Raw genomic sequence first — 25,091 nt, 5'->3', positions numbered from 1 at the left:
ACTTCAGCCAGGTCACGATCTCACGGTCCGTGGGTTCGAGCCCCGCGTCGGGCTCTGGGCTGATGGCCCAGAGCCTGGAGCCTGTTTCCTATTCTGTGTCTCCCTCTCTCTCTGCCCCTCCCCCATTCATGCTCTGTCTCGCTCTGTCCCCAAAATAAATGAAAAACGTTGAAAAAAAAATTAAAAAAAAAAAGTGACGCAATTATCAACTCTGTTATATTTAAGGGAACATAATTATGGCACACTACCTGCTTATCTGTGGACACATTAAAGAATTTAACCAAAAGTTGTGACGTAAAACTACATTAGGGGGTTGGAGGAACAGAGTGTATGGTGGGTGTAAAAACACTCATATGACGGGGCGCCAGGGTCTCAGTCAGCTGAGCGTCCGACTTCGGCTCAGGTCGTGATCTCGCCGTTCGTGAGTTCGGGCCCCCGCGTCGGGCCCTGTGCTGACAGCTCAGAGCCTGGAGCCTGCTTCGGATTCTGTGTCTCCCTCTCCCTCTGCTCCTCCCCTGTTCACACTCTGTTTCTCTCTCAAGAATAAATAAAGATAAAAGTTTTTAAAAAAACAATCGTGTTACAAAGTAGGGAGTCAATAAAACTGAAAAACACATTATGTAGAAAGGTAGAGGTGACTAGCAGAAGAAAGGGCTCGAATATTGAGTCACTGATTCCAGGAAACTAGAAAAGGGCAGTGACCTGTTACTCTGTCTTAAAGGAATACTGGGCTTTAAAATTATGATTTTGCGTTACTTTCAAAACATAAGATTTAAAAAGGAAACTGAGGGGCACCTGTATGGCTCAGTCAGTTTAGCGTCTGACTCTTGCTTTCAGATCAGGTCATGATCTCATAGTTCGTGAGTTCAAGCCCCATGATGGGCTCTGGACTGGCAGGGCAGAGCCTACTTGAGATTCTCTCTTTCTCTCTCTCTCTCAGAATGAATAAATACTAAAAAAGGGGAAACAATATACCTGGTCAACTATAAGCAGAAGGATTTATAAAATCTAGCTTCTAAATTACAGTAAGTACGAGGAGTGATACCTAACTTGTGCCTTTAGGGAACCATGGGATTTCAGGGTCGGAAGCACCCGCACAATCATCTAAGTTATGTCACCTTCTCCCCGGGGGGAATCCAGCTTCTTGCTGAACACCTCTGCTCCAGGAACTGCTCCCAGGGTAACCATGCCTTCCAGAACGACACAGGAGGACGCACTCGGATCAACGGGCTAACCTTCCACAGCCCCTGAAGATGGCTCTTTTCTGAGTTCCACTTCTGGCCACTCTCTGCCTTCTGAGGGGGTCTCTCTGCTTCCCAAACCATGTGGCAAAAAGGGCAAAGAACAACAGCTCCTGAGTATACAAGTCCCCCGTGCAGCAGGGCAGCCAGACAGGCTAGCCTGGGTGGCGATTCCAAACCCTCCAAGGAAGGGAGGTGCAGTGGAGCTTAGGCTGAGTGCTCATGTGCTCACCACTGGGCAGGGAACAGGACAGGGCGGGGACACAGCTGCAGTCAGGCATGGGGGCGAGGGGGGGTTAGTTTCCAGAAGAAATGGCTAATGGGCAGGCAATCCAATAACTAAGACATCGATGTTAGCGAAAGAGACTGCTTATTGAATCTGTCTCTTAAGAGATTCAATTTTTGGTCATGTTCAAGAATTATTTAATTATATCTTCTCTTGGAACACATGATTATATGCTATCAGCTTCCTGTGCTCTGGGCACTGATGAGTGATCACCATCGAACACCCCAAAGCAGAAATCCAACAAGACGATCGTTCCTTTGGAAAAATATCTCACTCCCTTCTTCCTCTTTGCTCATGTGTTGTGCACAGAATGACTTCCTGAGCGACTCCACCCAAAATGAGAAAGATCTGCTTCCAGACCCCAGGCCTCTTCCTCAGTGAGTGTAGTAACCATGTATTTTTATAGAATTTGGGGGATCTTGCAATTTCTCCTTTAGGCGGCGTGTTTCGTTCTTTTAACTTGCGTCGTGAGACGGGATTCCATCAGGGGAGCCACACTTCTGTAACTAGACTCCGTGTAACTGCTCTCGCTGATGCACCCAGGGGCACCACGCAGCCCTCAGCCTGCCTCCCAGCCATGCACTAGACACAGATGACTAACATCAGTGGCCCCAGCACCTGACCCTGCCCCATAGATTCATCAGTCAAGACTGTCCATGAATGAGGGGAGGGGAGGGCTGTACTGTCTCCCAGAGCACATGACCCGTGGATTATGTGGACTTTGTTTGCAGCTTGGTGCACTGCTGAGCAGGGGCCCGCTATGCGCTAAGAGAGCGGATTATATACTCTTTAGGGTGACCACTGAAGACACAGGGGGACAAAGGAGGATGCAGTGCATTTTCACCATAATACCGTGGGGATTCTTACACGGTTTGATAAAATGAACTCTTCAATAACTTTCATTTCAGGTACTCAAAACATGTTTTGATTCCATCAGCTGGTACTGTGAGCACCTGCTAGAGAAAATTATTTTTCTCTTCTGGTGTGTGTGTGTGTGTGTATGTGTGTGTGTGCGCGCGCTAAAGGAGCATTTTGCTATAAAAAAATAAAAAATAAGTAACATAAATTAATAAGTCTCTAATTTCCAGGTAACCAAATAAAGGGCTTAGAAAAGGCCTTTCTCTATGAGGACAAGAAAGGCAGAAAGGGCACAGACACCTACAAAATAAATGACCTCGCGTTTTGTTTCCTTTCTAAATAAATACTGTAAACGGCACCAGGAAGTTAAAGTGTTACTTGGCCTGGCTCACTGGGGCATAGTGTAACATCTTTAAAAGTGAAATTACTTAACAAAATTTAAAACCTGTTTTTTTATCTCATGGTCAGTAGTGGTCCTGATCAAAGACACTGTCTTACAATAAATCAACAACTACCTAAACGTTTACAAATAAAAATGTCCTTTCATTGATGAGGTCTTCTATTACAATCATCTGAAAAGAATAATCCTATAAAAGTACCCTTTGCATCAACAGTGCTTTGAGGATCTTGAAGTCCGTGGATATTATTTTTCCCGATCCTCATGGCAATCGTATTCAGCAGTTAGGAACGTGACACCTGGGTGAGGCGAAAACAGCCTGTGGCTCAGGGAAGGCTTGCTTCTGGTCACCTAGTGTGAGGGAGCTGGGGCTGGACTTAGGCTTCCCACAACTAGCCCTGCTGTCTCTTTCCTGCTAAATCTAGGGCCCTCCCCCTTTTCAGATCTTCAACTAGGCAACGACAAAAGCCTTGGATGCTATGTGTATAGTTCTTCCCTTCAACCGTTCGTTCCTTCCTGTTGCAATAAGCCTTCAGCCTAAAAATTACTGAAACCCTAAAACTTTTTATGTTTTCACGTTTCAAGCAAAGTAACAAGAAAAAAAAAATATATATATATATATGGCAGTTCAGAAGAGAGGGGGAAAAAACATTTTAGAGCAGTAGGATCCTATTTTTAAATCATAATGGTAAAGACAAAAAGCTTGGTGTTACCCTACACCTTCATTAACACTGGGCAGCTGGAGTGCCTGGGTGGCTCAGTCGGTTAGGTGTCCGACTTCGGCTCAGGTCATGATCACATGGTCCGTGGGTTCAAGCCCGCGTCGGGCTCTGTGCTGACAGCTTGGAGCCTGGAGCCTGCTTGGGATTCTGTTTCCCTCAGTCTCTGCCCCTCTCCCACTCCTGTTCTGTTTCTCTCTGTCTCAAAAATAAATACGCATAAAAAATTAAAACAACAACACTGGGCAGCAGACAGCATCAGAGAACAGATACTTGCTATGTAATAAAACTGATCTAGACCATGGAAAAGGATGGAAAGTTCCCCCGGTTCATTCTAAGAATCTAGGATATACTGAATACCAAAACCTGATAAAGAAAACTACAGACAATTTCACTTATAAATATAGATGCGAAAATTCTAAATATAGCACCGGCAAGTAGAATCCAGCAGTGAATTAACAGAATAAAACAACATGACCAAGCATGGTTTATTTCAGGACTACTGAGACAGCTCACCATTAGGAAACTAGCAGCATAATTTATTACATTTACATTTTTAAAAAGTGAACAAGTAAAAACCCTGCCAATAAAGCACAGAGGCTAAAAAAACACTTGATAAAATTCAATAGCCATTCCTAATTAAAACAGGCAAGCAAAGCAAACTACCTAAAATAGAATAAGATGCAAAGCCGTTTACTACAAATTTACAGCCAACAACCTATTAAATGGTGCAACAGTAAGGTCATCACCATTTACATCAAAACTAAAGGACATCTACCAGTCAACATTGTTTTGGCCCTAGCTAATGCAATGGCAGAAGACACAAAATAAATGGTGTAAGTATTGGCAGAGAAGAGAAAACATGATTTGCATTACAGCTATGAGTAGAAACCCAAGAAACAACTAACAATTATAACTAATGAGACAGCTTAGCAGTTCTTGGAGACAAGTATTTTTTAAAAAGTTTTTCTTTATACTAGTTAGAAATGGAAAGTGATTAGAAAAATACTACTCATGAAAGCAATAAAAGCAATGGATTACCAAAGGAAAACGAGAGAGGTACAGAGCTTACATGGAGAAATCCATGAACTTGTACTGAAGGATATGTAATAAGATGGTGATACACAGAGACCCGAAATACAGTGTCCTTAGATGAGAAAACTTATCACAAAGTGTTAATCTTCCCAAACTTCATATACAGGTTTAATACAATTTCATTCAGAACCCAATGGATTTTGTTAAAACTGAGCTAAATAATTTTGAAGTTCACATGGAAAAATAAATGTATGAGAACTGCCAAGAAATCTTTAGGGGGAAAAACGGAGGAGGGAAAACTTTAGGGAAAAACTTGCCATACCAAATACTAAAACTTGTTTTAACGGCTCTAAGACGATATGGATTGGCTCAAAAAGAGACCGCAAGGTCAGTGACGTAGAAAATCTTGAAACGTATGATAAAGATTTCAGGTTGCTAGAAGGGATGGCTTATTTAGTAAGTGGTGGTATGAATATAAACGGATACCCCTGTGGGAAAAACGAAGTTGGACTCTTGCCTCAAAAACAAAAATCCTTTCCAAATGAATTAAATGCTTAATGTAAATATAAACGTAGATAGGACACCAAGCACTCAAAACGAGACTCACTCGTGTCGCTGTTGCAACCAGTCCCGGAAGAGGAGAAGGGCCTCTCCTCCGGGCTCTGGTTCCCGCAGCAGGGGGAGGCCCAGGGTAGGGGAGAGGCCACTTCTCAGGCTCCCGTGACCCCGCCACTTGCCACAAGCCCTCTGCCCTCCCAGGGACCCTCGTGAGCCTGTTGTTCACTTGGGCAGCGACCCCCTGCGGCAAACTCATTGGCAGAACCGTAGAATTCACCCCAAATATAATATTTCTCATACCGCTTTAATGATATATTCAAAGAAAGAAGGAAACAAGCGACACAAATTGAGCTAAACAGGAAATCCGAGAACCCTAACGTGACATTCGTGGTACAGATCTTCATGTTGATGCTTAATTTCCAATTTTGCTGCATAATCTCTGTACTTCTCATGTGGAATGACTCACGTGTTGGCCCCACCAGAAGAAGTTCTCGGCTGTGAGTCAGGTCACTGACAACCTGGTAGTTACTTTCAAAGAACTGAAGCAACATACACTCGCCCTGCTCACGTCTCTCTCCCTGAGCATCGGGTACCGACTCCCGTTCTGTGCTGCGAGGGGTGTGTGTGCAGCAGGCTAAGGCCCTGCCGGCCGATGGGGCTGCTGTTTGTCCCTCCCACTTTCTGGGAAGCTCCTGGGCAGATCTACGTGTCCCCTCACCAGCAGGCGGGTTGCAGGGCAAGGGTCCTCAGGCTGCGGCGCTTGGGGCGCTGGAGTAAGTTCCCGGACCAGAGTAACGGAAGGGGGTGGGGAACACGGAGGAAGGAGGGAAAAATCACAGCCTAGGCACAATCAGGGGCTGGCCCACAGCCTCCGTCACCAGAGTCCCGGAGCTCCCGGAGAGAAACCACTGGGGACGGGGGAGGGGAAGCACTTGCCCTGGTTTTCTCATTAAATGTTTTCAGAGTTCTGACTTCTATTAAAATTTGGGGCCCAGCTAAAGTCAGCAAGTATTTGTCAAGTGAGCCACTGCGATGCTGCCACTCTGGGTAAAATGAAGGAACACAGGAGACGCAGACCCTGTCACAACGAGCTTATGGTCCGTTACGGTGCGGAATCCGGGCGTGAAGCAAACACAAAACATTTCCATAGTAACGTGTACTCAAGCGTGGCTCGATTATATGCCTCCAAACAAGGAGCCTGGATATAAAGAAACGCTCTAGATGGGGAGGCATCTACCAAGGAGGGCCTGATGGCGGCGGAGGAGGTAGGATTCCAGGAGGCAGCCAGGAGAGCCACTGACCAGAGGAAGGGGGAACTTGCAAAGCACGGAGGCTGGAGTCGGCAGCAGTGCAAAAAAAACTGGGTGCTGGGGAGGAAGAGGTGAGAACAGGAGGCAAACCCCACTTCCCGTGACCACCTCACTTCGCCCCAAACCTTCCACGGTGTGTTCTCACCACCTAGAAGTCCCTTTTGAAGGGGCTCTTCAAACTCCTTTCGGAAGACTTTTAAAACCATCACTCTCCTGGGGCACGTAAGAACACAAAGCACGGGATAGCCGTTGGCCCGCTCCTCATTTCTCCGCCCACATCCAGAGCCCGACCCTTGGGAATCGCTCTCCTCTCAGAGTCGAGGGCGCACAGGGCTCCGGGCTCCGGGGCAGAGCCACCTCGTGCGGCCCAGCAGCGTCGGGGTGTGGCAGGGGCTGGAGGGGCGCTCCCCCGCGTGCCCAGCAGCCCTTCCGAGCAGCTGGCCTACACCCGAAGCTTCACCGATGCTCTCTGCCTGAGCTCATTGGCAGGAGCCAAAGACAGGTTTTCTGCACCACCCCGGGCTCATTTTCCAGTTTTCAAAGGGGGCTCGACAGCCGCTGTGCTGAAAGCCGGAGGGGCTGTGGTTGCCAATCGTGCTACCAGGAGAGACGTTCAATTTGCCACGTGCTGGCCGATGGCAGCCACCGTTGCATGCAGTCACTTTCAGAGGTGTGACAGTGAGAAAACATGCCCTTAGGATGGACGAGACGTGGGCTGCGATATATTCAGCTTTTATCCCAAACTCTAACTCTACAGACGCTGATACTAAAACCACCCTTGAACGTAATCAACCTGAGGCCAGGATTTATCTTTCAGACCTGAAAAGATGCACTAGCTAAGATGTGTGTGTGCACAGGTGTGCACATGCACACACATACAAACACAAACACACCCATTCCAGAAATTATCACAACAAGTATTTTAGCTTTCTCCGGGTATGCATTCTGGATTGGGATGGGGTAACCTATGAAGGCTTAGAAAGGCTGGATAAGCTTCCAGTCTATTTGACTTCCTATAGGCCGATCTAGAACGGTGGTCAAAGAAACCAATAAAAGGGGAACCAAAAAATCCTGTAAAAGGTTTGTAGCAGGATTGGGGAGGGTGGTGTGTGAGGAACTGAATTAACCCGAATTTCTCAGTAACAAAATGAGTCACATCCGGAGTAGAAGGGGTCAAGTGTTATAAATTCCAAAATGTTTTAAATGGGTGAACAAAGTCTTACTACTATAAAAGCCATTCCTAGCAAATGGGTTCGATAAACTGGCTCTGGCAGAAATACCGGAAGCATTCCGAGTCCTGGGCCTCGGCCCAGCCTCGTCAAGTTCCTAACCTCAGCTCTGTGTGGGTCTGTGACAGTAATCCTGTTCCCTCTGGGGGGATAAGGAGCCCTGGGGTGAAGCAGTGAATGTAAACAACTTCGGCCATGTCCTATCAGAAGGTCACAGCCACATACTCCAAACATCACTGAGCTATCTTGTGTTTTCTTCTTCTAACGTGCTTGACGTGCTTAACAGAGTCTAACCTACTTTAACGAGTTAGATGTATTTGATCTGCATTGCTCTTTGGCTCAGAAGAGTCAGCTTGTTAGAGTCCAAGGATGCTTTGCCAAGCTCTTTGGCATGCTCGGGTCAGACAGAGTCTGCAAGTAAAGTTTAACTTAATTAACTAATTCTGTGTGGAGGTTGATCGTTTAACGAACCCTAATGCGCTTATGTATAAGTTGATTGAATGTTAATCAGAATATTAATGAAGGTGACTGTGATTCAAAATTTACTAGATTTACAAATAAAACACAAGCTTTATAAATTGAGCATAAGAAACATTGTCTTTTACATTCACAATTTCAATAACTCGAGTACTAAAACACAAGTAATTTTGAGTAATCCTTTCTATGCACGAGGCCCGCCGCAGATAAGAAACACTAACAGAACTCCATTAACACCAAGACAGAAAACCTAGAGAATCTGAGGGGTGAAGGGATCTGCAAAATCGCTGGGACAGAGCCCTCCAGGGGGCGGCAAAGGGAGGAAAGGTGGAAAGAGGCCACCACCCGCTACCTGGGCGCACCTGAGCCTCAGAGTCCTGGGCTAATGAGGATGGCTATGTTACTCACCAGGGCCCAGGGCCCAGCCCACAGCTACATATCGCTGACATTCCGCTGAATAGGACTAAATCTGCCAGGGTGTTCGCAGGAGGAGGGTGGAAGATGGCAGGGGCTGTTATGGGGAAGGGGAAGGGGAAAGCCCGGGACCCTGGAGCCATAGCAAGGTCCTTGCCCAAATCACTTCGCCCACACCATGTTCTGCGATACTGAGCACAGGATCACCAGTGTAGACAGTGTCTGGAGCCGGCCATTTCCCATTTCCAACTTAAGAGTGAACTGATGGGGATCACTGAAACTACGCATCCATAAATCATCGGTAGAAGGTATCTTTTTCCACAGCCAATAAAATCAAGCTGTTAAACACTATAGTTTTTAGAAATCAGAACAATGTGGGCTCCCTCTAGTGGTTTAACCACCTTTAAATACCCTCAGATACTTAGAGGAAGCTTCTACTTTGATCATTTACGTCTACTTTTCGTACTGTCCAATCCTTTTCCTCTGGGGAAATCCACATCTTACAAATAGTCCACCACAAATTTCATCCCAGTGGATGAGGAGAGGGGTAGGCCCCGAGATCAAATGTGCCGGCTCCCAAGTCACAAAGCAAGTTTCTCTGCCCCTTCAAGGTCAATGTAAGCAAGATGGGGACAGACAGAGCTAGGCCACGTGACGGGGGGGGGGGGGGGGGGTCGGGTAAGGACCGCACATTAGGCCAAGGGAAATGAGCTACGACCACAACATTTCAAAAGTTCATTTTCTCAGGTGGCTACAAAATCATCTCTGACAAAATTAAAAAGGACTAGTTTCTCACAGCCTTTAGGCCAATCCCAGCTGCTGCAGCTGCCCCCACAGTTAAGATGTGTCTGAATTTTTCAATGCTGCCATGTAAACGAAGGTCTCATCACTGCCCAGTAACGCATCCTATTAAGAGCTGCACTCTATTGAGGCCAGTTCACAGCTGAGAAAGAAGGATTTTTGTACCGTGTAGCAGACCCAAGGATGGCTGCCATTTGCACTGAAGTTCTGAGTCTTGTTACAGTAATGTGCAATAAAGTGCTGGCGATCTGCGGGGGAGAAAAATCAATACAAACAGACGAAAAAGCCAAAGGCAGAGGAACCAAAGAAAAAAGCACGAGCTCCCTCCACTCAGAAGTGTAAATAACAATTATGAAACGGATGGGAATATAACTGCTACCTACGTGATTACCCCTGTGGCTGTGTTGGTATATATTTTCCACCACTGCTGAAGGAGGTATTTGAAACTCAGGCTGGTTCACCTGATTTAGAGGACAAAGTCTTTTCAGAAAATTGTTCTTGAATCAGCTTCTAAGCAATTTACCAACTTGTCCAAAGTCTCTTTCAAAGATGGTGGTAAAAATCTGAATGAAATTCTTCTGAATTCTCAAAGTACAACAGCAAGTTCTCTGATCTGCTCTAGGAAAACTAAGACCAAACAAAAGCAGCTTTCTGACACAGTGTCAGATACAAGTCTGCAACTGGGAACTGGGTTTCTTACTACAGCTTAAGTTGTATACACGGAATGCCATTTATAGTTGGAAATAATTATAGTTAAATCCAACGTGCCTGGTAATTTCTATAAAATGTTGAACGTTGGATCCCTGGTAAGAATAAAATTCTCTCTCACATTGCTTTTTCCCATGGGAAAATCAGACTCGAATTAAAATTGCTTTAATTGTAAGGGCATTTTTCCCGCTTGGCCCAGGGACTGCCCTACAGGCTGGATTCCCCTGACATCATTTCGTCAGAGAACTGACTGAAGGGCAGGTGGTTTACATAAGATGTCATCATCTCCGGGGCTTTACCCGGGTCCCAGTGGAGCCCCAAATCATACATCAAAACCCTTTACTTGAGGTTTGCTTCAAAACCTCAGAGTGGCTTTCTTACTCATCAGAAGACAGGCATCACATTTTCTTCCCATCTTCTTTTCATGTCGTCATTTCAGATCACAGAACCAAAACACTGCCATTCTGTGACAGGTATTCCAGAGGAGTTTGTGATACATACACACACAAAGTCAAGAAGCCAAAACTGTCAGCCAGTGGAATTTGTTTCAGTCTGGTCCTTATTCTGCGGTTTTCACATCTTTTACTTATGTTTAAGAAAATAATATGGTGCCTCAGGGCACTTTCTTACTCCCCCCCACAGGACTGGGATCTATGAGTATGCATAAGAGGGACGCAAGATCCCTGTGGAACACATGAATTTTACATTTCAATTTGTAGCAGAGACAGAGGCACCTTGTTTTGTAGAAGAGCTGAAAAAGGTGAAGAATTCAAGATTTCAATCACTAAAGAAAAAAAGAAAAACATTCTGTCCAAAAATGTTTATGATGAATAAATTTGAGACACGGTGTTCCTGTAAGACTACAACATAAAGTAAGCATACTTGGGGCGCCTGGGTGGCTCAGTCAAGCTTCCGACTTTGGCTCAGGTCACAATCTCATGGTTTGGGAGTTCGAGCTCTGCACTCGGCTTGCTGCTGTCGGCTCAGAGCCCGCTTTGGATCCTCTGTGCCCCTCTCTCTGTCCCTCCCCGGTCACTCACACATTCTCTTTCTCTCAAAAATGAATGAACATTTAAAAAATTAAAAAAAAAATTTAAATGAGCGTAATTTATTATACTTTGCGTATGCTTCCTAACGGTCAACTTTTTAAAAAAGACCTAATGCTCTCACAGTATCATCCAGACCTTGTTTGCCACGACTCGTCTACAATGGCCCTACCCTAGAAATGACAGCTCTCTTCTCTACGGTGCTCAGGCCACACGTGGGGGTCATCCTCGATGCCTCGCTTCTGTCAGATCCCACCTGCAACCTGTCACCAACTCCTTCTGACTTTGCCTCGAAAATACATCCGGCCAACCACCTCCGCTACCTGTACACTCAGTACCCTCGCCGAGGACCCTGTCACTGCCGTCCCAGATCACTGCCACGGCCTCTGAACTGGTCTTTCTGCCTTTGCCCTTATCCCTTCCGGTCTGTGTCACCACAGCAGCAAGAGTGGCCCCACCAACACGTACTTCTGACCGCCCATCTCTGCTCAGAACCCCCAGCAGCTCCCGCATCACCCAGGGTTATGTCAAAGTCTTGCCCGTGACCTGAAAAGCCCCACGTGATCTGCCTTCCCGTTTCCTCTGTTACATTTCTGGACTATCTCTTCTTTGCCTTGCTCACTCCAATGTAGCGACATGAGCCCCTGGGCTCTTTTTGTGATTTCATTTTTTTAAAAATTTTAAGTAGGTTCCATGCCACGTGGGGCCTGAACTTACAACCCTGAGATTGAGAGTCGCATGCTCCTATTAGGTATTTGCCCAAAGGATACAAAAATACAGATTCAAAGATCCAAACGCACGCACCCCAATGTTTATAGCAGCATTATGAGTATTAGCCAAAGTATGGAGAGAGCCCTAATGCCCACTGACTGATGAATGGACGAAGAAGACGTGGTGTCTATATATATGCAATGGACTATTACCCGGCCCCCGAAAAGAATGAAATCTTACCATTTGCAATGACGTCAATGGAGCCAGAATGCATATATAATGTTAAGTGAAAGAAGTCAGTCAGAGAAAGACAAATACAATTTCACTCATGTGGAACTGAAGAAACAAAATGGATGAAAACACGAGAAGGAGAAAAAAAAGAGGAGGGAAACAAACCACAAGAGACTCTTAACCACAGAGAACGAACTATGGGTTGACAGAGGGAGCTGGAGGGGGATGGGCTGGGTGGGGGCTGGGTATTAAGGAGGGCACTTGATGCGATGAGCACCGGGCGTTGTATGGAAGTGATGAACCACCGAATTCTACTCCCGAAGCCCATGGTGCCCTGCGTGTTTACTAACTAGAATTTACGTTAAGAAACAAGAGTCACGTGCTCTACAGACTGAGCCAGCTGCCCCTTTTCTTCAGCATACCAGGCCCAGGCCCACAGCAGGGGCTCTCTCTCGGCCGTGGCTCAGTTTCACTCTCCCTGGGAAGCCTTCTCCCCACCCTATGAGGACAAGGCCCATCTCCCTTCCTTACCTTAGTTTTCTCCTTAGCACTTACCACTAACACATCCTGAATATTTACTTATCTTACTCATTATCTTTCCCCCTAAAATATATACTCCACGAAGGCAGAGTTTTTCTTTCTTTTTGCTGACTGCTGTATCATCATTGCAAGAACTGTGTCTGGCACCGAGCAGGTGCTCATAAATCCTTACTGAATCAACTGAATGAGTCACGATTCCTATTTATGGGAAGACTGCGGAACACAGCTAGTGTCATAAGGAGAAAAAGTACTTCAGGGCTTTATTTTGCTACGGACTTGACACTGTTACCCTTTTACCCCGAGTTGCCAGACGCATTTCTCTGTATCCCTAGCGTCCAGGAAACTCACCAGTGCCTTCTTCTCTAACCAGAGTCCAGACGAGACAGCAAAAAAAAAACAAAACAAAACAAAAACCAAAAGGTGAGAATTGTTCTGCCATGCGCTTCGAGAAAGGCAGGGTAGGTGCTCTAGGCTCTCCCTGCCCTGCCTCACAGGAGGGAAGGACACATATCCAGGGAGGCCCAGGAGCCACCGCCTCACCCTCAGGTCTCGCTCTCCCTGGGAAGCCTTCTCACCACCCTATCCAGGACGCACGTGCAACTGGGGCACGCCTGCCCACGGCTGCTTCCCCAGCCGGCACCGCATGCGGACCGGCCACGTGTGTGAGGCGCCCCCACCCTCCCACGACCCCTGCTGCTGCTGGTCTCTCGAAGGCTGGCACGCCACGAGCCGGCGCCGCCCAGAGGTCCTCGCAGCTGAGGCCAAGTCCTTCACGAAGGAGCAGAGAAGAGGCAACATCCCAAACATCTGGCGGTGGCACAGTGCAGCACAGTCACTGGTGGCCGAGCGACCAGGCCACTCAGTGGAGCAGAGGCCGGTCTCCAGATGCCCGTGGACGGTGGGGGGATCTCCATCAGCAGAGACAATGAATGTTAAACTCAGAGACGTCCTTTATAGGCTCTAGGGAGCCACTGTGTCACTATTAACTGTGGTAAAAATGGAGTGCCACCAGCACGTGGACGTGGTTTTGAAAAGAAGGGGAAGAGTCTACAGTCGGCATGTGAATAAATAAATCAGCCCAACAAATGCTCACAAATAACGTGGTCAAACCAAGAGGAAATGTTCTAGATGTCTGTGAAGGGTAGGAGAAAAATGCAAAGGTACTTATTTAAGAACACTTGAAATAAATTATACTTTGAATAATTGCAGTATTTTTCACAACGAGAAAAGTTTATGATGTTAAAGAGACAGCAAAAGTGGGGGAAAGAAGGAAGTGAATAAAAAAGGAATAAAATTAATTTGAAAAGAAAACTGTTCTCATTCTATGGAAGGTACTTCTCCCTATTTTTTAAAAAAGACCAAGCTTTACAAGGTCACGAAGAGGTCCTCATCCAAGTTAACAACCTCTGTTCCGCAAAAGCTCCACGCAGCTACAGACTGGGAGAAAATATTTGCAAACCACACATCCAACACGGGACTACTAACTAGATTGCACGAAAAACTGTAAAAACTCACCGTCTAAAGAAAATCTAGTTAGAAAACGGGCAAAAGACATCAACGGACGTTTCACCGCAGAGGAAACACAGATGACAAATAAGCCCGAAAAGATGGCAACCCTCATCAGCCCGAAGCAAAATGTAAATTAAAATCACTATGAGATATCCGTGCCAACCCATCAGAACGGCTAAAATAAAGATTAGTGATGTCACCGTCCGGGCAAGGATGTGGAGAAGCTGCATCAGGCATTCACTGCCGGTGGGAATGTAAAATGGTACAGGCACCTAAAAAGTTTGGCCACTGCTTAGAAAACTAAACATGCAAATAGGGCCCAGCGATGTAAGTGCCTCTTGGACACTTATCCAGAGAAATGAAAACTGAAGCTCACACGAAACCTGTGCAGAAGTGTTCCCAGTGGCTTTATTTGTTCTTCAATGTTCTTCAATGGCTGAAGGGTTAAACAAACCATACTCCCACTCAACAATAAAAAGGAACAAGCTATCGATACACGCAATAATTTGGATGAATCTTCAGCAAACTGGGCTGAGTGAAAAAAGCCAATCTTAAAAGGGTATGTAGGGGCGCCTGGGTGGCACAGTCGGTTAAGCGTCCGACTTCAGCCAGGTCACGATCTCGCGGTCCGGGAGTTCGAGCCCCGCGTCAGGCTCTGGGCTGATGGCTCGGAGCCTGGAGCCTGTTTCCGATTCTGTGTCTCCCTCTCTCTCTGCCCCTCCCCTGTTCATGCTCTGTCTCTCTCTGTCCCAAAAATAAATAAACGTTGAAAAAAAAAATTTAAAAAAAAAAAAGGGTATGTAACTGCATGACTTAATCATGTAACTTTTTTTTTTTTTTAAGACAAACTCTTGGAAATGGGGAACGGCTGGTGATTGCCACGGGTAGGAGATACAGGGGGTGAGTGAGGGTGGGGGGGTGCAGAGTAAGTGGGGCTATAAAAGGACTAGAGGGATCTTTGCAGCACTGAGCTGTTCTGTATCCTGACTATGATGGTGAATACACAAGCCTACACGTGACACAATTATACAGCACTAAATACCCATATACAAACGAGCACAGTAAAACTGGGGAAATCTGACCAAGATCAGAGGATTGGATCAATGTCAATGTCCTGATTTGTGACGTGACCTATAGTTCTACAAAATGTTACCACTGGAGGAAACGAGGAAAAGGCACGCAGGATCTCTGTGTATTATTTCTTACAACTACATGCGAACCTACAATGGTCTCGTAAAAATTTCAGCGAAAAACATCATAAGGTCATTACCTCACCGCGGTCTCATTAAGCACCTTCTCCCAAGTCCTTTGGACCTAACTGAATATGTCACTGTGCAAGCAAGCAAGACTGTAGGGTTGATTCACTTGACGGTTAATTGAACCCACCAGATTTATATAAAAACTCCCCAACAATCCTACCAAGTCAGCCAGAATTTACATTCTGCACGCTGTTCATATCTCCAGCTCGACTGGAAAAAAGATGATCTTTTTAAATAGTAATGTGTTAAATATGACACAATCACATTTAGTTTTGGTATAATCACGCTGTTCTCAAGGTGACAAAAATTAACTACCTAATGGTTATCCCATTTCATGGTTTAATTAAAATTGTTATAAACAGCAATAGTATAGCTTGATTAATTTGACCAATTAGTGAATTTTTATAAGCAATGTTCACAATTTCACCACCACTTGAATGACACCATTTTTAAAGACTATAGCTTTAAGTGATACAAAGACACTTAATGCAAGAAAAAAAAAATGATGCACAAATATTATATTTCTAATAGAATTTATTTATACATTATGGTTACTGGGCTTTTTGGCTGCTGCTCTAGTAACGCAAATTAGATTTTTTTAGAAAATTACCAAATACAGTTCATACGTCAATTTACTGATTTGACAGTATCTGCAAAATCTCAGAAAAATGTTTTAACGAGGTCCTAGCCCTAGACTGACGTTTCCAATTCTATTTAGCCTGAGAGTGGAGTCTGCATAAGCTCTTCCATATTAGATTAACGTCTAACATCCAATCTCCATCTCTGCCTCAAAACGATCTTTCATAAAATAAACCTTAGCATCTTTCCTCACATGTCAATCGTAATTGTGAACACACACGGTCAGGCAGAAGACATCTGCCTGGCTTGGGTTCATGGCTGCTCGTGTCATTGCCCTTCATTTCTGGGCTGCCCCCGTGGCCTCCCACGTTCAGTCTTAGGATGTGTGTCCCGAATGGGCCCTGACACCGGAGAGGATCAGGGCGGCCTGTATCCGTAGTCCCACAAGAACGGGGCCTGTAGGCTTCCGCAGCGGGAGAAAAGGTCTGGTACTCAGACACCACTCCCCGAGTAGGGGGGCTCTGCACTGTGAGCTTAAACCTGTGCCTGCAGGCATCAGGGCACTGCCCCTCCCGGGTGCTTTCCTGGATGGTACAGGCACGCGACAGTGAGGTCCACAGCACGAGGGCTAAGCTGTACGGCAGCACACGCTCTTGCCACGGAAACTCAGAGGCCACGGGCTCCGACGGTGCCTTCCCTAGAGGACGGCTGGAGTGGGAGCGTGAGGAGGGCTGGGGCCCCCGACGGTGAATCCGCTACAGCAACACAAAGACGGACGGAAATGAAGAGGGACCCACCAGTACTCCAGCCAGGCTGGACCTCAAACTGAACAAATATTTCCCTCCTCATTCTTGAAGCCTCCCTCCCCACCTTCACCTGTTTTTCTGTAGGACCCTTCGTGCCGGGAACTCTGTACCCATACTGACATCTCGCTGGCCTCAACGTATGCTTATTAGCGAGGCTTGGATGGCCACCATCAGTGCCAGGCGCGAGACCACCTTCAGGACGTGGCAGCACGTGGCCCGTGCCTACGGAGACTGCCCAGGTCCCGTGTTCTCCTGTAAAACCCCTCTGGCCTTTCACGCCGGGAGGGCTTGCCGTATCGGAGCCCTTGGCCTGCTGCAGCCTCCCGCGCCGGCAAAGTAGTGATCCATCTTCCTTCTTTGCATCTGCCTTCCCGTTACACATGTCCAGAGCACAGAGGTCGGTTTCTGACAACAATGGGAAGACCCCCACCCGTGCCCTCTCATTGCTTTGTACTTTCCAGCACGGAACGCGGCTCTGGGCGCACGAGAAAAGCAGAGGCGGGGGAAGATGGACATCTCAGGAGCCGGCCAAGAGAGAACCAGGTCTGCCACTTGTCATTGAATCAACACCAGCCACCGCTCTAAGCACTTTAAAAACACCTGCTTGCTTCTTTTCATGACAATGATATGAAGTAGGTACTGTCATCACACGTTATCTTACAGGTGAGGAAGAGAGGTACAAAGAGGTTCGGGAATTTGGCCAGAGTCAGTCATCGTGATGGGACCACAATGCCAACAGGACAAGTGGTGAGTAGCAGTCAGATTCTGGATATACTTTAAAGTGAACAAGACGTTTGGATTTAGGGCTGCAGTGAGATGAGTCAAGGAGGGACTCCCTGGATTTTGGCCTTGGCGATTAGAAAGACAGAAGTGCCCTTTGTGGAAATGGAAAGGGTTTTATTTTCATTCCTACATAATTAACTGTATTAGAAAATATTATGTTCCTACTGATTAAAAATACCCCGAGGGGCAACTTCCACGTCCGCCAAGACGAAATAACCCTCCCACCCAACATAACAACAGCCAAAATTTTATGAAACAATAGTCTTCAAGACACGGGACGTTGAGCAATGAAGGACTATGATCCCTGAGACACAGGAAACAAGGTGGGCATCCGGTCACTCTAGCTTGCTGCCTACAGAAAGTCTCCAGGGCTCAGCAAGGGGAGAGACGGTAAGGTTGTGCCCAGCAGGCTCCCTGAGCTGCAGCGAGAGTCCAGGGAAAACACGACACCAAATGTGTGCCAGATGAGGAGGTCTGCAGATGGTGTCCCTGAGCCGCACGTCTGAGGAAGCGACCTGAAGTCTGGGAAGGGAGCATCTGAATGGACTGGAGGGAACAGTGTGCCTGGTGCTCACACAGGGCTGAGAAAGTGTCTGCTCCCACCAGCCAGACTGGAAAACCTAACTCATGGGTCATCAGATAGAGTATTCAGAGGGTCCTGATTCAATACTGGGACATAATTATGAAGGAAGAGATAAACAGAAGTATAAACATACTATTGTATGGTTCTCATACTGTACATGAAGTGACATAGTATCTCTTGACGACAGGCTGTAATAAAATAAAGATGTATAATATCAACCTTAAAGCAATCACGGCCATAAACAGAATTGTAGCTATTAATTCCAAAAAGGAGAAAAAATATAGACTCACACACATACACACAAACCTCTAAGAATTCATTAGAAGGCAGAAAAGGGAACAGACAGCAAGATGATAGACTTAAATCTAACCATATCAATAACCAAGTTAAATATAAATGCTATAACATCCTAATTAAAAGGCAGAGATTGTCAGACTAGTTACAACAGTAACTCCTAACCATATGCTGCTTAAAAGAAGCATAGTTAAAATATATAGGCACAAATAGGAGAAGGATGTTAAAAAAAAAATACACACACACACACACACACACACACGTCAAAGAAGAGAGACTATGTGGGAAACACTATTATGATACCAGAACACATTATGGAAGCACATTAATTAATCATTAATCCTAAATGGGGAGACCAGGGAAAGGTGACGTCTAAACTGGTCCTTGGAGGACAAGGGGTCCTCTGACAGCAGCAACTGGATGGGAGAAAATTCGAGGACTAAGGAAACTCCAGGCAGACACCAAAGCAGGAAGACACAAACACTGAGGTGTCCGTGAAAGGAGGGGTGGTGGGAGGAGGAGGGGAGGAAAGACAGCTAAGAGACAGATCACAGAGGATCTTAAGTCCCTTGCTAAGGATGCTGGTCTTTATGTCATGAAAAGGGGAATAACCAAAGGTTTTTCCGATCACAAATGAGATGGTCACAACTGTGCGTCACAAACAACAGATGGCAGAGGAAGAAACTGGAGTCAAGGAGAGCAGTCAGGCACTCGCCAATGAGGCATGACAACAGTGGCCCTGAAGGTGGATGGCACCTCCGAAAGGAGGTTGAAGGAGGAGGCATTCTAGAGGCAGGATCAGCAGGTGGGAGACAAAAGGAAGCTCTAAAGGAAAAGAGGAAAGCAAAAATGGCCCGTGGTTTCAAAGGGAGTTGCCATGAAGACAGTGAAACCATTTGCTGCAACAGGAAATCAGAGAAAGAAGGCAGCACGAGGGTGGAGTCCCGGGAGGCCACTGTGCTCTCTTCTGAGTGCCGCCATGGTGGTGCCTACTGAACGTCCACGGGGCGGTGTCCTCAGGCAGCCAGAGGCCAGAGCCAGCAGACAGAGGCGCGGATGTATGAGTCCACTGCACGGACAAGACAGCCCCTCTACAAGAGGAGCTACTGCACGGTAATTACATCAAGCTTAAGCCCAGGCCTCTTCAGGAATTAACGACTCAAGACATCTTTTCCAGATTTTAATCTAATCTCTTCCAAAGGGTCAACATTTCACACAAACAACTTCATAGGAAATCGAGATACGTAAACTTCAAAAATATTCAAACATTTTTAATCTAGAGCAAACTGTTTCCTGTTTTGGTATTAGGAATATTGACTTGTAAATAAGTTAATTAGCCCCATTTATGTCTACAGCAGAGCTTCTCAAACCATCTGTGGTGAAGGACCAAAGTTTTAAATTCCTTGTCCATTATGGACCTACGTATGGCCCTACTGGGGCTTGAACTGTATTGTGTGTTGCCCAAATTCCTATGTTGAAGCCCTAACCCCCACTGTGACTATAACTTCAAGACAGGGCTGACAAAGGCATAAGTAGGATTAAATGAGGCCATAAGGGTGGTGCCCTGATGTAACGAGTCTAGTCTCCTTATAGGAAGAGACCCCAAAGAGGTCTCTCTCTCTCTCTCCCTTCCTTTGAACGCACACACAAAGAAGAGGTCATGTGAGAACATCGCAAGATGGCGGCCACCTAACAGCCAAGGGACGGGGCCTCAGAATGGAATCTACCCTGCTGACACCCTGGATCTTGAGCTTCCAGCCTCCAGAACTGTGAGATCTAATTTCTGTTATTTAAACAGCTACCCGGTCCGTGGTATTTTGTTACGCAGTCAGAGCAGACGCATACACACCCCGCATGTAGCGAAATGAGCTTGCACAACACACAGCTCACCATGCAAGCTGCATTCTACTCTACTTGGCCTCTACCTCGTTCAACAACATGAGACCGCCGACCACATGCTTAAATGTCGCAGCAATGTCAAACTTTCTGAGACATTTCTAAACGCTTCTACCCTGCCTCTGTACTAATTTCACTGTTGACCAGTATCAAACACTTTGTGGGCTTCACAGCAGTCTGCAGACCAAGCTTCAACCAGTACTGGTTTATAGTCTTTCTGTGAAAGTCTTTCAAAAATGCAACGTTTCGCTTAGGCATAGAACTGAAAATAAAGGCATAAATATTCAACACATTTGAAAGCAGATGTATGATGTGGGCTGAGGGGAAGCGCAAGATTCCATCATACACCTAGGCAAGATCCCTCAAAACACTGCAGAATACAGGTTCTTCAAAATAAATGGCACTGTGCCTGTTTACGGTGCCTCTTGTCTTCTGCTTCTCTTTTGCTTTTCCATCAGTCTCTATAATCATATCCACAGAGCACGTTATAATTAGATGACAAGCTCAAAGCTGGAGTGTGACGACCTCTTCAACTGACAATACATACACCAAATTCACAAAACAGATGCCCTCGAGGGACTCCAACTTAGTTAGATGGATAAACAAATTAACTCCCATGATCCTGCCACTGAGGTGAGGACCTTCCGTTCCCAACGAGATGTCCAACTTCCTGGCCATCCCAGAGGATCTTCGATGCGTAGAATCCAATGCACACATTTGGTTTTCACTCAGCCACCACTGGGTTGTTTTTTTCCTACAAAAAGTGCTCATTCATCCTCGGAAGCTTCATGTAGCTTCTCCAGCACAAAGGAGAACAATGATTACCTTTTCAGCACTCATGGAAACAGGACAGAAATCAGTGGGGATCATCATGGTTTTAAGCCAGTATCATATGACTTGGCAAACAGATGAGTTTGCAAGACCACAGAATATATTTTTTTGCAAACAGCATTGCTGTGAAAAACTTTGCTGGCTGAACTTTCCTCTTTTTCCTATGTCCAAGGAAAAGGTAATTCAGTGTTAGTCTTCTCACTTCTTCAAAGTTCTTGTAACTGTAGGACTCCATGAGGAAAAGCTAATGAAGAACAGAATTTCAGAACTGTAAAGACCCAGAATAACCAATGGCAACCTCCTTGTAGCAGAGATGGCCAGCTATTCACCTAAATAAATTTCTTCTTTCTTTTGGACACAGGGCAGGAAAACACTTCCCAGGTTCCCAGTGGCCACGTGGTCTCCCAATGGCTGTGGCTGATCTCCACAGACCTCAGAATGTAAACAGAAATGACCAAAAAACTGCTAGAACTGATACAAGAATTCAGCAAAGCCACAGGATATAAAATCAATCGACAGAAATCAGTTGTATTTCTACACACCAATAATGATGCAACAGAAAGAGATATCAAGGAATCACTCCCATTTACAATTATACCAAGCACCGTAAAATATCTAGGAATAAAGTCAACCAAAGAGGTAAAAGATCTGTATACTGAAAACTACAGAAAACTTATGAAAGACACTGAAAAAGACACAAAGAAATGGAAAAACATTCCATACTCATGGATTGGAAGAACAAATATTGTTAAAATGTCGATACTACCCAAAGCAATCAACACATTCAATGCAATCCCAATCAAAATAGTACCAATGTTCTTCTCAGAGCTAGAACAAACAATCCTAAAATTTGTATGGAACTACAAAAGACCCCCAATAGCCAAAGTAATGTTAAAAAAGAAAACCAAAGCAGGAGGCATCACAATCCCAGACTTTAGCCTCTACTACAAAGCTGTAATCATCAAGACAGTATGGTACTGGCACAGAAACAGACACATAGACCAATGGAATGGAACAAAGAACCCAGAATTGAACCCACAAATGTGTGCCTAACTAACCTTTGACAAAGCAGGAAAGAGCATCCAATGGGAAAAAGACAGTCTCTTCAACAAATGGTGCCGGGAGAACTGGACAGCAACATGCAGAAGAATGAAACTAGACCACTTTCTCACACCATGCACAAAAATAAACTCAAAATGGATGAAAGATCTAAGTGTAAGACAGGAAACCATCAAAACCCTAAAGGAGAAAACAGGCAACAACATCTCTGACCTTGGCTGCAGCAACTTCTTACTCGACACATCTCCGAAGGCAAGGGAAATAAAAGCAAAAATAAACTATTGAGACCTCATCAAGATAAAAAGCTTCTGCACTTTTTTTTTTTAATTTTTTTTAACGTTTATTTACTTTTGAGACAGAGAGAGACAGAGCATGAACGGGGGAGGGTCAGAGAGAGACAGAGGGAGACACAGAATCTGAAACAGGCTGCAGGCTCTGAGCTGTCAGCACAGAGCCTGACGCGGGGCTCGAACTCACAAACCATGAGATCATGACCTGAGCCAAAGTCGGACGCTTAACTGACTGAGCCACCCAGGCGCCCCAAAGCTTCTGCACTTTAAAGGAAACAATCAACAAGACTAAAAGGCAACCAAAAGAATGGGAGAAGATATTTGCAAATGACATACCAGATAAAGAGTTGGTATCCAAAATCTGTAAGGACTTACCAAACTCAACACCTGAAAAACAAATAATCCAGTGAAGAAATAGGCAGAAGACATGAATAGACAATTTTCCAAAGAAGACATCCAGATGGCTAACAGACACACGAAAAGATGCTCAACATCACTCATCATCAGGGAAATATAAATCAAAACCACAATGAGATACCACCTCATGCCATTCAGAGTGGCTACAATTAATAACTCAGGAAACAACAGATGATGGTGAGGATGTTGAGAAAGGGTGGAACCCTCTTGCACTGTTGGTGGGAATGCAAACTAGTGCAGCTGCTCTGGAAAACAAGGCAGAGGTTCCTCAAAAAATTAAAAACAGAATTACCCTGGAACACCTGGGTGGCTCAGTTGGTTAAGCCTCCGACTTTGGCTCAGGTCATGATCTCATGGCTCGCGAGTTCGAGCCCTGCGTCTGTGCTAACAGTTCAGAGCCTGAAGCCTGCTTCAGATTCTGTGTCTCCGTCTCTCTCTTCTCCTCCCTCGCTAGTACCCTGTCTCTCACTCCTTCAAAAATAAATGAACATTAAAAAAAAAAATTACCCTGAGAACCAGCAATAGCACTACTGGGAAAGGGTACTACTCCAAAGGATACAGGAGTGCTGATGCATAGGGACACTTGTACCCCCAGTGATCATAGCAGCACTTTCAAAAAGAGCCAAATTATGGAAAGAGCCCAAATGTCCATCAACTGATGAATGGAGAAAGATGTGGTTTATACATACAATGGAATACTACTTGGCGATGAAAAAGAACGAAACCTTGTCATTTGCAATGATGGAACTGGAGGCTATTATGCTAAGTGAAATAAGTCAGAGAAAGACAGAGATCATATGTTTTCACTCATATGTGGAATCTGAGAAACTTAACATAAGACCATGGGGGAAGGGAAGGGAAAAACATAGTTACAAACAGAGAGGGAAGCAAACCATAAGAGACTCTTAACTACAGAGAAGAAACAGGTTGATGTGGGGGAAGGCGGGGGTGGGTGGGGAAAATGTGTGATGGGCATTGAGGAGGGCACTTGTTGGGACGAGCACTGGGTGTTGTATGTAAGCGATGAATCACAGCAATCTACTCCTGAAGCCAAGAGCACACTGTATACACTGCATGTTAGCCAATTTGACAACAAATTATATTAAAAAAATAAAATAAAAATAGAATTATGCTTCAAAGAAAAGAAAAGAAAAGAAAAGAAAAGAAAAGAAAAGAAAAGAAAAGAAAAGACAAGACAAGACAAGACAAGACAAGACAAGACAAGACCTTCCAGGTCCAGTCCATAAAACTCTCCCTCTTGCCAACCTGCATGTCCCTCCCTCACACCCACCCCCAACCCAGGTCTTACATTTAGGTCACAGATCCATCGTGAGTTTTTTTTTTTTTTTTTGTACATGGTTCATTTTTGTACATGGTAGGGGGAGTCAACCTGCATTCTTTTGCATGTGGATATTCCGTTGTTCCAGCACTATTTGTTGAAAAGACTACTCATTCTTCCCCCCACTGAATTGTCTTGGCACTCTTGCAAAAAAAAAAAAAAAATCAACTGACCATAAATGTGTTTATTTCTGGACTCTTCATTCTGTTCCACTGATCTATATAGCCATTCTTATACAAGAACCACATAGTCTTGATTGCTGTAGCTTTGTAGTAAGTTTTGAAATTGGAATTATGAGTCCTCATACATTACTCTTCTTTTTCAAGATTGTTTTGGCTATTCTGGGTCCTTAGCATTTCCATATGAAATTCAGGATCAATTTCTACAAATAAATTAGCTGGGATTTTAATAGGGATTACATAGGATCTATAGATCAATTTTTGGGGAGTATTGCCATCTTAATGGTACTGGCTTCATTTTATTCTTTTTTGATACTATTATAAATGGAACTGTGTTAATTCCATTTGGGGACTGCTCATTGCTACTGTTTACAAATATAATTCCTTTGTGTATATTTTTCTGTCTTCTGAACTCATTTATTAGTTCTAATAGTTTTTTAGTGGATTCTTTAGGATGTTCTACTAACTAGGTTGTGTCATCTGCAAACAGAGATTGTGTGTTTCACTTCTTCCTTTCCAATCTAGACATCTTTTATCTCATTTTCTTGCCTAACTACTTGGCTAGAATTTCCAGGAAAATGTTGACTAAAAATGGCAAGTAGCAAGAGTGGGCATCCTTGTCTTGTCCCTGATCTTAGCAGGAAAGCTTTCGGTCTCTCACCAGTAAGCGAGATGTTTGCTAGAGGTTTTGTGTATATGCCCTTCA

The 25,091-nt window shown here is 45.1% G+C and overlaps 1 protein-coding gene across 14 annotated transcripts in view; it reads right to left on the bottom strand.

Moving 5' to 3' along the window:
* ANO10 (anoctamin 10) overlaps positions 1–25,091 on the bottom strand; it is a 224,833-nt gene that overhangs the window by 99,696 nt on the left and 100,046 nt on the right. Inside the window, exon 12 of one of the 14 annotated variants that reach the window (XM_030329343.2) lies at positions 901–1,312. The exons of 11 other annotated variants lie outside the window; for them this stretch is intronic. In XM_030329343.2, the coding sequence (XP_030185203.1) occupies positions 1,223–1,312 (90 nt within the window). In that variant the 3' untranslated portion in view covers positions 901–1,222. Of the gene's footprint in view, positions 1–900; positions 1,313–16,244; positions 21,346–25,091 lie in introns of those variants that run through there. 2 more of the 14 variants (XM_030329344.2, XM_030329338.1) reach the window with 2 other exon arrangements.

The sequence above is a fragment of the Lynx canadensis genome, chromosome C2 (assembly GCF_007474595.2).
Source record: "Lynx canadensis isolate LIC74 chromosome C2, mLynCan4.pri.v2, whole genome shotgun sequence".
Taxonomy (NCBI): domain Eukaryota; kingdom Metazoa; phylum Chordata; class Mammalia; order Carnivora; family Felidae; genus Lynx; species Lynx canadensis.
Note: the sequence above shows the minus strand (reverse complement) of the source record. Positions and strands in the feature narration are given on the sequence as shown.